This window comes from Oryzias melastigma, linkage group LG5, assembly GCF_002922805.2.
Source record: "Oryzias melastigma strain HK-1 linkage group LG5, ASM292280v2, whole genome shotgun sequence".
NCBI classification, from domain to species: domain Eukaryota; kingdom Metazoa; phylum Chordata; class Actinopteri; order Beloniformes; family Adrianichthyidae; genus Oryzias; species Oryzias melastigma.
This window is the reverse complement of record NC_050516.1, coordinates 11,415,696-11,429,311: the sequence shown is the minus strand read 5'-3', so window position 1 is coordinate 11,429,311 and position 13,616 is coordinate 11,415,696. Positions and strand designations below refer to the sequence as shown.

Here is a 13,616-nt window from a genome sequence, read left to right as displayed (position 1 = left end):
GTAAGAATTTCATTGTACAGGGAAACCAGTTTCTTTACTGTACATATGACAATAAACCCTTTGAATCTTTGAATCTTGAATCTTGAATGCATAAAGAAGTACCTTTGTTTTGAGGGAGGAGTGGCGAGTGACAGAGTTGAGGATGTTGTGAGTGCTCATTGGCCGCTTGTCTCCCGTGTCTTTCGCCAGAGCCCCGCCCACAGAAAGAGAGGCGGTCCTTGCCCCTCCTGCCCCGCTGCCGCTGGTTCCTGCGCTCGGACCGTCACTCTCCGAGCGGAAGGCTCTTCTGATGTTTCCAGGCTCGGTCCGCTTCCTCAACCTGAAAGAAACGTAATGTTAGTTTGTTAGTGTTTTTTTTATTTATTTTTTAATGAGATGACTTCAGTTTGGGGCTGCACGGTGGCGCAGTGGTTAGCGCTCTTGCCTCACAGCGAGAAGGCCCCGGTTCGACTCCCGGCTGGGACCTTTCTGTGTGGAGTTTGCATGTTCTCCCCGTGCATGCGTGGGTTTTCACCGGGGACTCCGGCTTCCTCCCACCGTCCAAAAACATGCTTCATAGGTTCATTGGTGACTCTAAATTGTCCCTAGGTGTGGATGTGAGAGTGGATGTGTGTGTGATTGAGGCCCTGTGACAGACTGGCGACCTGTCCAGGGTGTACCCCGCCTTCGCCCATCAGTAGCCGGGATAGGCTCCGGCACCCCGCGACCCCGAAAGGGACGAAGCAGTTAGGAAAATGGATGGATGGATGGACTTCAGTTTGTCAATGTTTGGCAGAGAGCCCATGTGCTTTAGACCAGGGGTCCCCAAACTTTTTCTTGTGAGGGCCACATAACTGTTTTCTTCTCTGATGTGGGCCGGGGTCGGTTTGTACAGAAAAATGTAACAATCACAGCCTAAACATTTGTGGTTTTCCAGAAAGCCACACATAGCCACATTTTAAATAATTCATTTCTGTAATCTTGACAGAAAAAATAATACTAAAACATTTTAAAAACTAGATATGTAGCATTACTTGCGATAATGCTAGTGGGAATGTTGTAAGCTGAATTTGGCCGCTAAAGATGCTAGTGCTGATAGCTGAAGATGTAGAAATTGATAGCTAAAAACACTGAAGCTGAAAACTGAAAAGGCTGAAGCTAAAAACTGAAAACGCTGAAGTTATTTGCTGAAAATGCTGAAGTTGATAGCCTGCTAGAATATTACCAAAGTGCCAAATTAGCCTAAAAAAATAAAAAATATATATAAACTAGCCAAAACAGCTAGCACGTAGCTTAAATATGAGCTAAATGGCAAATTAGCCTAAAAACTGGAAAAAATGTCTAATTTATCCAAAATAGCGAGCACATTTGGAGGTCACACAGTGGCAGTCCAGTGACAGGTGGGTGACAGGAAGGGAGCAGCGCAATAATTGACTGATGGGAGGTTCTCCAAGGTCCCCAAAATCGTCTGACGATCGGCCGATTTCAGACTGCCCCTGTTCATACATTTGATGGTTTTTAGGATTTTATACATTTTTTTAAACCCCTTTGAAAATTAATTCTAAAAATCCTTCAAATTCTTAGTGCACTATTGAAACATATAAAATATTGGTATCAAAACATTCATCAGCCCATTCTGGACATTATTACTTGAACTTTTGGTATTCATCCCTTTTACGTATTTTTACATTTTTATGCAATATTTTGCATTTTTTTTTCAAGAAAATCTTCAAATTCTTACTGCACTTTCTGCAATTTCTGTAACTTTAACTCCTTTAGCAACTTTAGCATTTTGTAAAAGCTTTAGGTCTATAACTTTAGCATTTACCGCAAATCCATTCAGCAATTACAGCAAATTTCTTCAGCAAACAGCTTCAGTCTTTTCAGCAAAAAGCATTATTGCAGGTAATGCAACTTTTCTAGTTATCTTTACATTGACAGTTCCTTCCCAAACGTCTGCTCTCTTTAGTGTTTATGTCACTGGGCAGAAAGTGAGGGCTGCATATTCTAGCTGGACTTGGTCCGGTCTGTGTGGCCAATAAAGAAGTTAGATGCGAAAAGTCACTTTCTATTATTAAAAATATCAGCAACCAACAACAATATTTGGCCTCACGCACTTTACAAACGTGCGGGCAATGCAGCAATGTGTATATTGGCCACGCATATTACGTGAGATCAATGTGAATTTCCATTAGTGTTTGTGTTGGTTTCACATAAATACGTGCAAGTACGTGTTTTAAAACATCAAACATTCATAAATAAATATATATATATATATACATACATGACGATGAACCAAGCTAGCATGCTACTAATGTAAATTAATAAGATTATACTGTGTGCTCAGAATCTGAGTTGTGAATGATTAGTGGTGCAGAATGGCCCCTTTATACGGACCCCTGGACTACTGGGTGTCCGGTGGCACTAGATATGGAGACATTTACGCATTGTCCTATAAGAACTGCCACCGCGCAGTGGTCATCTGATTTTGTAGTGACATCATCCCGGCCCGACTGCCACAGTCTACATTCATGACCACGGCAACGATATTTAAAACTAAATCAAAATGAACCGATGCCTCCTGATGGGGTGGAGCCAGTTGTATTTGCGACCGTATATTCAGAGAAACCCACTTGTTGACGTTGGCCAGGTAGATGTCAGCCACATGAGGTCCTGTGGGCGAGGCCACGCTGCCTCTGGTGGACACCCTCTCCTCCAGCAGGCCGTCCACCTCAGATTTTGGACTTCCTCTTCCCAAATCCGACCTGAGATCATTAGAAATATGTATGGAATATGCATGGAATCAGAATCAGAATTGTTTATTGTCATTAAAAATTACATTATAGCAAGCTCGGAAAAAAACAAACATAAACATAAGACAATAATTGTGTGAAATGAGAGGTAAACAGAAAAAATGAGGTCGGACATGGTGTGCAAATGTGTAGGAATGCATTAGTGACAAATACAGAAAGGGGTAAACGAAATGTATGAAAATAAATAAATCTAGTTAATAGAGTAAATTAAGAGGCAACAAGTAAAAAAATAAAATGAAATAAAACTTTGATGCAATCTAGGTAGCAGAATCTGTGATTTATCAAAAAGGGTGATGGTGATGTGTTACTGAAACTGAAATAAGAAATAAATTAAAAATGCTACAGAGGAAGGAGAACCTAATACACAACACCCCTGTTTTAATGTGTCATTTTTTAGGTATTAAAGGCCCACTCTGATAAAAATGTGACATTTTTATGATCATGAAGGACATATACGTATAAAGAAAGTTACCCTAAGATTTACATTTCTGACTATTTCTTCATTCAAATTGTTGAGAATCAGAAGAACATAAAATATACTGCTTGAAAAAGATTGTTCATGTGATGTAGAAAATAAGCTCCCTGGGGGGCGTTTCATGAAGCAGGTTTAACAAATTCAGAGTTCAAATCTGAACTCAGAGTTGGCGGACTCAGAATTAGCAAACTCAGAGTTTTCGGTTTCAGAACAGCTAAAAAAATGTTAATTCAATCAATTCAGAATCAGGACCGAGTGTCGCAACCATAAAAAGCCCTGAGCAATGGAGCAAAGACATTACGATTCACCATGGTAATGGGAAACACCATTCTGGCGACAGAAATTGACGTGCTTCTCCAAGCATACACCGACTACGAGCACATTTGCTGCAAAAAAGCAACAAAACAGAAAAAAATAGCTGCCAGAGTTAATGCGTACGTCTACATTTGAATCCTTTCAATTTAGGATAAGTACTAAATAATGTCAGGAAGGTCATTTTGTCTTGTGTTAATTAAGGAAGTTGTTTTTGATATGTCAATAATTTAACAAGAAATCTCCATAACTACATAAATGACAGTTTTTCGTCTGCTGCAGACCGGGTTACGTTCACAGAGTCAGTTGCTATAGTGATGAACTTTGAGTTCAGCTTACCCCGCTTCATTAAAAAGGGTTTGGTTAAACCCACTTTAAACCCACAACTTACCTCTGTTTCTGAAACCAGAAACGCAGAGTTTTCCTTAACTCAGAGTTCACAAACTCAGAGTTTCAACAAAATCTGCTTCTTGAAACGGGCTCCTTCTCTGCCCCATTGTTTATGATTAGATCCATATAAGTCTATATTTTCCTCGTCTGAGAAATGAGTTTCTATTGAACTCCTGCCACTCTGCAGAAACTATGTCCTAGAAAACGACACGAGTTTTTACAAATTTTGACAGCAAAATCATAATCAACAGACCACTGGAAACGATTTTAAAGGAGATCAAAACATGACTGAAGTGCATCCTTAAGAGTATAAAGTGCAGCATATAAAGCAAAACCTGCATTATCTTTAGAAAAAATATTTAGCATTTATCTCCTCTGTTGTGCAGATTCACACAAAAAGATGTGGGTTAAGTAAAAGCTGTATTCTCCCTTGAGCAACTGTTGATCATCTCAGTGACTGCAGAACAAGTAGTAATCAATACATTAATCAATGTTAGCATTTCAAATGTCTTTGTAACTACATGTAACAGGAAAGTAAATTATTCAAAAACAGCCTTTTCTGCTGAAATTAAGCCAAAAAGGATCTGATTCTAACAGGACAGGAAGTTGATAAACAGTTTTGGTTTCTACATGAAGGGGATTTCCCAGGACTTTTTTGCCACATTTCTTCTTTGACCCAGAACCATTCCCTCTGAGAGACGAAACTAAAAAAAAAACAACGCCAAAACCAATGTGTCAAATCTCACGTTTCTTGGACCACGATGTACTGATGGGGCACCAGGCCGTCCACGCCGTTGTGCCGCCCCTCCCACCAGTCGTTGGAAGCCCGCTGGAACAGAAGCAGAGACGCCCCCTTTTTGAAGGAGAGCTCCCGGCTGGAGCGGCCCGTGTAGTCGAACTTGGCGATGGCTTCCACGGGCTCAGACTCTGAAACACGCAATGAGCCTGAGATTCAGAGGATGGTATGGAGGTGGAGAGGCGGAGTGACAGATGAGAGGAAAAAGAAGGTGAAGCCAGGTTAGTTAGCTGGTTAGTTCAGCTTAAGTTTGCTTAAAGTGTTTGGGGAGTAAATAACGACGTAGGTCACTGGGAGCAGGATAGCAGCTCAGATAAAAAGGTTAAAAGCAGGATGAGGTTTCAAATCAGGAACAGGAGGTAATCAATAAAAAAAAGAAAATTTATAGTTATACATTTGAAAGTACTCATGCTGAGTCTTATTTATATGTAGAATATGATTGACATTGGCAGATAGAGGTCATGGTGATGTCATTTCTGCTCCACTGCTGCCATCACTGCATGTGTCATCCTTCCTCTGATGTGGTGTATGATAGTGATAATCCACTCCCAAAGTTTGAATTTTTAGTAGAGGTAAGATGCAGGTGGCGCAAATAACAAACGCTGTTTTGGTTACACATTCTCACTCCCAACTTGTCATATATGGATGTATGGTTCACGACGTTTTGGGTGTCCCCAACTCATCATTTTGCGACGTGCTGGTTGTTCCCCAACCCCCGGGACGTGGTACTGGTACCAGGTTAGGGTACCGGTTTGCAGTCTGGAGGTTGGAGATGTTTAATGTGAAACAGCCAGAAGGTAAAAAAACGCCAACTTGGAGACATGCAAAACCTCAAACAGTGGCGCGGATGGTAGGGTTGGGTATCGCCAATAATTTCCCAAATGGATTTGATTCGATTCACTAGAGCCTGGATCAATCCAATTCAGATTTTTTTAGATTCTTTCGATCTTCTCAATTCAATTTAATTTTGAATTTGCACATTTATACACATTTGTTTAGTAATACACTAATAATCTCTAAATATATGTTTTAATATATTCATGTCAATCTGATACAGTTCAAATATTGTAAAACGTATTAGTGAAATTATAATGAGATTGTTAATCCCATACGGTGTTACATAGATTCTCAAACAGAGAAGCTCCAACAATTGTTCTGCCTCTCCTGGAGGGCGTTTCAGTTTGGCCACTAGGTGGTGATTGTGCTACAGCATTACACCTTATTCCAGAAGAAGAAAGTATTTCAAAAACTGTGTTTTACACCACAAATGGTTACTTTTGAAAAATATTTCCTTAAAAGAGTTTGGAAAATTCCTGCCTGTGAGTTTATAAAGATGTTCATTTAGTCAGCAATGTATGTTTACGTTGAATGAGCTGTCTTATGGGAAATTCCATTATCAAGCTAGCGGACTTTAGCGCTGTGCGTTAGATTGATCTCTACTTTTATGGATCGATTATTGAAGCTTAGTTTGATTCAGATCAATTAATCAATTTTATCAACCCAGCCTTGGGCCTGAACCATTCATCCAAATATGACGAGTTAGGAGAGAGGACGCGTGGGTTTTGGAGCGGACATGATATCACCATGACCTCTGTCACCGGATGTCAAAGCCCCGCCCCCACATAACATAAGGCTCAGCAGGAAGAGCAAAAAGTCTGAAATGACCATTTAAATTGAGGACTAAAAGAGAAGAGGGAAAAAAATGGAAAAATAAACTGTTGAAAATACAAAACAGCAGTTGTTAAGAAAAAACAAAACATTTGATTAACAGTTCTAGGTTTATAGGATTTCTGATTCAAGTTTGAAATTTACACTTTCTTCAGTATTTCCTTCATGTTTAGTTCTGAGTTTAAAACTGTTTTTATATTTTCATTTGATTTTTTTTTATTTTATTTTCAATGTCAATGTTTAAAATTTACAGCCTGGTTTTTCATTCACTTTAAGATGATCCTGATTTGGCCCTTGGGGGGTTCTGCAACCTGAGGCTCCAGAACCACACGCGGGCGGCTCTGGTATCCCTTCATTGTGTCTCTACGGCTTAAAAAAATAACACAATCTGAATAAATAAAGGGTTTATAGTTTTGGAAGTTCTTTAAACTTTGCTATTTATGTTTAGAATTTTAGACTGATTACAGAAAAAAATTAATTTACTGTCAGTCTCTCTATCCATGCATCCACCTATGATAGAAAATGTATATCAGCAAATCTGCAGCAGCACGATGGTCTTATTTAACATTTTATTTTGAAAGGAACTTAATTGTGCTGCTGGTAAAAGTAAAATAAGTTTGAATTGTTATTTGTATTAAAGTATATCCCTGTTATAATTCAATTATTGTAAATATTTAAATATGTTATACATGAAACAGATGAATAAATTCTATAATTCAAGTGTATTTTTCTAAACAGGAAGTGGAACTTTGTGGCTCCTGGTGGGTGTTGGTTTGTAAGAACCTGGACTCTTTTTGCTTTAGACCCCCTGCCTTATACCTACCGTCTTCACTGGTGGGGCCGACTGAAACCGTGTCCGGTGCCGGTTCTTTCACAGGAGGGGGCTCACAGTGTGGACTGTCACTGCAGAGGAGAAAATTCAGATCAGATTAACATAAAATGATAGTTACAACCTCATATTAACCTTTACAAAACACACACATCCAGTGAAGAACAAAAGGTAAAAACCTAATTCAGAGAATTAAAAAAAAAACCCTCAGGTTTCAAAAGGTTCTTTCCCAAACAATGATTTGGTTTCAAAATTCTTTACAAAAGGTTCTGTTTCCTTGGAATTATAGGTTACAAACAGTAAGAAAAGAAAAGGTTTAACAAAAGAGACGAAGTCTAAACGTCCTTCAGCACAGACGTGCAGCTGCTCCGGGCGGCAGTAATCATCATAATTGGTGCTAAGGTTTGGGATTATACCGACATTGGAAGTTAGTCATTGTGGACACCGGGGTGTTCACGCTGTGCTCCGGCGGGCTGGTGTGGTCTGGCGGAGCTTTGATCTCCTGTTTGATGGAAGGTAAGCTGATCCTCGTGGCCCCACGGGGCCCAAAAGAACCAGACAGGCTTAGAAAGACGCCCCCCTCCCCTCTCAAATCCCCCAGTGAAGGTTCTCACCAGAAGTCATCTCCCGTTCCAGGGATGGTGTAAATGGGGCCCTGCAGGTCCTGCGGCCCCGGAAATATGGTGTCGTGGTGGATGATGATGGTCTTGATGAGCTCGTTGACGTGCGCCTGGCAGGACACCTGATCGTGGCCTTCAGGGACAGACATCAGGGTGGGACCGAAGCAGATAGCCAAGTTGTAGGGGTCCATCATGTTTTCCTCGCTGTACTGAGACAGACTGAGAGCACAGAACAGAAAAGACATTTCAGGACATGAAGTCATCCGTCTCCCTGAAACATGTAATCCAAACAAGTTTGGTTGTACACACAAACAAGCACAGCATGTCATTTACAGACAAGCAACCTTGTTATTAGGGATCAAGTTGGGAGTGCAGCAGCAAACTCCAATCGGGCCCACTCTGATAAAAATCCTGTTTTCAACATGTTCTTGTGGCATTTTTCTGATGATGGAAGACATACTGGTATTTAAAAAATTGAGATTACAACTGTGTTTTTAAGTGTTAAGTAATAAAACAGTTTGAAATAGGTTGCACAAAGTACAATCTGCAGTACCTGCCTGGTTGGAAAACATGGAGGACACCGGCCCTCGAGGACTGACTTTGGACACCCATGATCTACGTCTTCATTTAAGATGATTGCTGGCTATACAAACTGAATAGCTTCGATATGGCTCACTATTTTGTTCCGCCACAAATGGATTAGGGTTGTTAGGGGATACAAGCTAGTGGGAGATGATGGGAATGATGGGAAATGAGCACAAGCTTACTCCACACCAATGGCCCCGCCCACAACATAGAGGCAAATTTCTAAGGGTGTAGGTAAAAATCAATTCAGTGATATATCTCGATATTTCGTTTGGCAATATTTGTATCAATTTAAAATGCTGACAAGGCGAAATTTAATTTATTATAAATACACGTCCTTCAGGATTTTACTTTTGTTTTCCACTTAAACCCCTGACCACTAGTTGGCAGCACAGCACACTGATCCTCTTTGAGCAGCTCAACCAAAACAACAAGATCTCACGAGAACCAGCAGGTGCTAAATGTGCCGTCAGGTTTGCCACGTTTCTGCCAGTATAACAGGGATTAGGTAGTGGGATCAGATAAGATTATAATGAAAGAGATATTAATACTCAAGTAGAGTTTTTTTCTAAGTCATAAAGAAAAGTAAAAAATTGCTCTGGTACAGTCTTGAGATATATCGTGATACATATCGTATCGTGAGACATGTATTGGGATACGTATCGTATCGCCACACCCCTACAAATTTCTACTGAACCACCGCAAAAAACCTATGACACACATTTTTCTATTTTGCCTAAAAACGGCATAATCATAATTAAACGACCACTGGGAATGCTTTTAAAATCAGAGTGGGACTTTAAAGTGTTTAAAAGATGGTGAAGGAATACTGAGGAAGCTCCGCCTCCTCTGAGCCGTCCAGACTCCTCTGCTTACCCAGGAGTCTCGCGTGTCACCTTTGTGTTTTTTCCAGGAGGGTTTGTCACAGTTTCGAGGATTGAATGGACGGACTGGAATGTGCGCCTCTAGAAGAGTGTGTGCTCACACTTCAGCGTATAATCAAACCCACATAAAAAACACATGTGAGACTTCAAAGAGTTTGCTGAGCTTGTGGCTAACGCAAGCCTCCCTAAAATAAGAATGAAGTGTCAAAACAACTGGAGTTTTCAATAATAAAAGGGTGTTTTTGCCCTCTACGTCAATGAATGAGAATCTACACAGACTTGACGTGAAGGGTTAAACCATAATTAAAGCTAGCGATTTTATATTAGTTGCATATTTTTTGGATTTGGCTTCCGCCGCAGGCGACTGGAGCTGTAAAGGTCAAAGGATGTTTAGAGCGCAGCTGAAAGGGTCAAAGGAAATGTGATGTTTATGAAAAACAAGAAGGGCATGGGGTCAGTGGTTAGCTAAAGTGCATCACTAGACGCTCTTAAATGCAATCAAATCCTTTTATTTTTAGTATGTGATTTTAGAGGGACCATTGAAACAGCATCATTTTGGCAGAAATCACAGACCAGAACAATGTTTTCTGGTTCTTAAGCAGCATCCAGACCTGTCAAGGTTTGTTTTCTTCATACCAACTACTGTATTTCAGGAACTTTATCCACTTTTCCTCCAGAAATTCATTTTTTTTAGTACTTTGATGCAAGTGAATTAAGTTTTATGTTCATCAAAACAACATTTTGCATCTAAAAGATGCTAGTGTAAACATTACTAAGGACCCGGCTTCAATAGGAGGAACAGGTTTCATCTTTAGAACCTTAAACATGTTTAAATTTGAACCATTAACTGTATTTGAAAACTGGAATGAGTGACCCCTCCCCCCTCCTTACGTTCCAAAACAGCTTTTACTCAGTCGTGACAGTTTTCAGAATAACCATTCTTGCTCTGATACTGTTTGCTAAAGACCCACTCTAATGAAAATTATGTTTTTAGTATTTTTAACATGGTATTTTGGCATTTTTCTGGTCATATGTAAAAAAAATTAAGCTAAAATTTGAATTTGATTCCTAAAATAAAAAGTCATTACTTACATTTAAATACAAACTGCTTCTGAGGGCTAGCGCTTAAAAAAACTATTTCGGACACCCCAACCCTTCGAATGCCGTAGGGGAAGAATTCGGATTTGGCCTTAATGTCATTGGAGCCAAAATTAGGCCATTTTCTATGGGTGATGTCACACTCACTTGGTCCAGTTTTTATTTACAATCAATGCTTGGAACCCAGAAGTATCAAGTGTTTTAATCCTCCTCTTGATTAATCCAGATTACCAAGCAGCTATAGAATTTATATGTCTAGTAAAACTGAATGTTTTCTTACCAGTGGTTAAGTTTTGCTTTTACACGTCGTTAGAGTCAAATCTGAGGTTTTAAAATCATATAAACCTTAACAATCATCTTGATGAAGCTCTCAGTCTTTAGAAATCCGTTTCCTTTAAGTGTTTGGATAGTTTTTGATTTTCAGATCCATCGTGTGACTTCTCAGAGAGCTACTCACTGATTGAGGAAGGCGAACAGGTATCTCATGATGATGAGGGTTTTACTTGGCAGCGATTGCAGAACTTTTTTAATATGGACTGCTCTCTCCTGGAGGCTCTCCATTGCTGAAAATATCAAAAACATCCCACATTAGAGAACAAAACCAGAGTACAGAACCATCAGAAGGACCTGAGATCCTTACAGACGCAGGATATGAGATCATGGAAGACTTCTTTAGGGAAGAGGGCATGATCCAGTCCTCTGAAGTACAGCTTCAGAACACCAGCAATAGAATCTAGATCGTGCTCGTTCTGTTCCTCTGCCAGCGGGTCTTCACCTGCATCCAGGAGAGATGGAGAAGCATGAGGGGAAGAACCTGATTGTGTTTGGAACAATGTTTCCTGCAGGCGTGAGGCGATACCTCTCTCAAAGGCGTTCTTGATGTCATTAACCTCCACCTGAGAGCCCGACACTCTGAAGATCCCCTCGTGCTGCAAGCCTGTGCATGAGCACGTGCATCATTTGATTTTTGCAAAATGTCTCCACATTCTCACCGACCAACAGCCAATCAAATGTGACACAAAAATGCAACCAATGAGAGCGTGGATAGGGCTGATGGTAAACCTATCACCTCGCCAGAAACATTTCCTCACCATGGCGACTGATGAAGCGGATGCAGCTCTCCACCATGAGAGGGATGGCTTCACCTGAGTCCTAAAACAACAGAAAACACCTCTTTTTAAATGATGGGACCCTGAGGAAATGCAGAAAACTGATTTCTGTGCATCAGTGCACACATTCCAGAGAAATGGGCATCAAACGAGGGGAAGAGATTTAGGGTGCAGCACCCAGCTGTTGCTAGGAGACTGCACCTTTTCCTTTGTTTGTTCTTTGCTTACTAAAAAATACCAGGAGGTGAGACTATGAGGTGGAAATATGCACCCTTTTGTTGATAAAGTTAAATAAGGTTGCTGATCTAACTACATAAACAATAAAATATAAATTCAGAATTAAAACAAAATAAAAGAACCAAAAAAAAAAACACAAGTCTGCCCACAAGGGGGAGCCACAAACATGAAATTCATATCTGGTGAATTTTTTATAAATTATATTAAAAAAAGGGAAAAAAAAACACATTTGAGAGCCGAGATGCTTTTATTCTATTTATAGTAAATAAAATGACAAGAAGGCTGATTCATAAAAGTGTAATATGTATTCTGAAAATACATAAAAGCATGAGAGATGATATGAAAATCCAGCTGCAACGCCTCTGACTCGACAAACATCCTCCACAAAAACAAACGCAGATAATTACCTGCTTCCGTACGCTGGAGTTTCTCCTTCCACTGTGCAGGGAGGAAGAGGGGAAAGAAAGAGCGACACTCTGTCATTATGTTTCCAGAGAAAGTCTATTTTTAAACGCCACTCGTCTATATTTGTGCACGCAAACATGTTTGCACAGGTTGGGATCATGTACAAATGGAGGACAATGGTTCCTCTCACTGCCAAAAAGCATCAAGTTTTTTAAAGAGTGAAGCAGTTTAAGAGTGTTGTGTGGCCACACCCACCTGGCAAGGCAACAGTCGCTTTTCTGACCTGGAGGAGGAGGGGAGAAGGAAGACGTTTATGAGTGGAAAAAGACCCAAACATAATAGAAACGGCACACAAGGAAATGGATCCAGATGAAACCAGGAAACGACTCCGAGGCTTTTTCCTGTCGGGTTGTGGAAACACATTTGACCTGGAGGAACCCCCCCAACACTCCAAGTCTGCATCCACATATGGAGGTCCCAGTGACCTTCCCTTCCAGATGCACAGGTTGGGATTATCATCCAGATTTAAGTTATTCCGCCTCACTGATGTGTAAGCATTCACCTCAAGGAGGGAGATCTTTGCATTCACACAGATGGAGATATAGACAGACGGACGGCACGAAGGACACTCACTCTCTCCCAGGGTCTTTTCAATCAGGTCGTGCTCGGCCTCCAGCTTGGTGATCAGGCTTCGGCCGTCCAGAAACTCCTTCAGCTTCTGCAGAACAGAGACATGCACCAGAGTCACCGCTGCTTCCGTCACAGGAAGTTTGTCTTAAATCAGAGGTCTGCAACCTTTGGTGCTGAAGAGCCATTTGGTCCATTTTTTATTGACCAAAATGTTTAGAAGGATACACTTTATTTATGTTTTTGTACACATTTATTTCTAAAACGTACATTTAAAATAATTATAATAATTGAAAAAAAATATATATTTTTTGTACAACAGTTTTTAACTCATTTTATTTTTGACTAGGCCTGCCACGATTAATCAACGACTAATCGACTATTAAAATAGTCGACAACTAACTTCATAGTTGATTAGTCGTTAGTTTATATCATATGGAGTCAGAGTGTAGTAAAGTTTAAAGTTATAATGGCATTCTGCAAGCTTTTTGGACTATTTTGGTATTTATTAAGTTTTTTAGGTGCTTTGGACTACAGCTAGTGTTTCAGCTGTGTGGTAGCTATTCTGGCTAATTTAGGGTTTGGAGTTTAGCTAATTTTTCAGCTGCATGCTAACTATTTTGGCTAATTTAGTATTTTTTTTCCATTTTAAGGTTAATTTGGAGTTTAGTTAATATTTCTGTGGCATGCTAGCTATTTTGGATAATTTAAGATTTCTTTTGTTTTGTAAGCTACTTTGAAATTTAGCTAATGTTTTAGCTGCAATCTAGCTTTTTTGGCTAACTTAGG

At 40.0% G+C, this 13,616-nt stretch overlaps 1 protein-coding gene across 3 annotated transcripts in view; it reads right to left on the bottom strand.

The window, feature by feature from the left end:
• srgap2 (SLIT-ROBO Rho GTPase activating protein 2) overlaps positions 1-13,616 on the bottom strand; it is an 81,224-nt gene that overhangs the window by 2,855 nt on the left and 64,753 nt on the right. For 2 of the 3 annotated variants that reach the window (XM_024270203.2, XM_024270204.2), the window contains exons 10-21: positions 12,834-12,918; positions 12,456-12,483; positions 12,203-12,233; positions 11,541-11,601; positions 11,309-11,386; positions 11,090-11,224; positions 10,907-11,012; positions 7,877-8,101; positions 7,257-7,336; positions 4,716-4,914; positions 2,613-2,744; positions 103-319 (exon numbers count right to left, since the gene is read on the bottom strand). In XM_024270203.2, coding sequence (XP_024125971.1) covers positions 103-319; positions 2,613-2,744; positions 4,716-4,914; positions 7,257-7,336; positions 7,877-8,101; positions 10,907-11,012; positions 11,090-11,224; positions 11,309-11,386; positions 11,541-11,601; positions 12,203-12,233; positions 12,456-12,483; positions 12,834-12,918 — 1,377 coding nt within the window. The remainder of the gene's footprint in view (positions 1-102; positions 320-2,612; positions 2,745-4,715; positions 4,915-7,256; positions 7,337-7,876; positions 8,102-10,906; positions 11,013-11,089; positions 11,225-11,308; positions 11,387-11,540; positions 11,602-12,202; positions 12,234-12,455; positions 12,484-12,833; positions 12,919-13,616) is intronic. The other variant, XM_024270205.2, reaches the window with a different exon arrangement.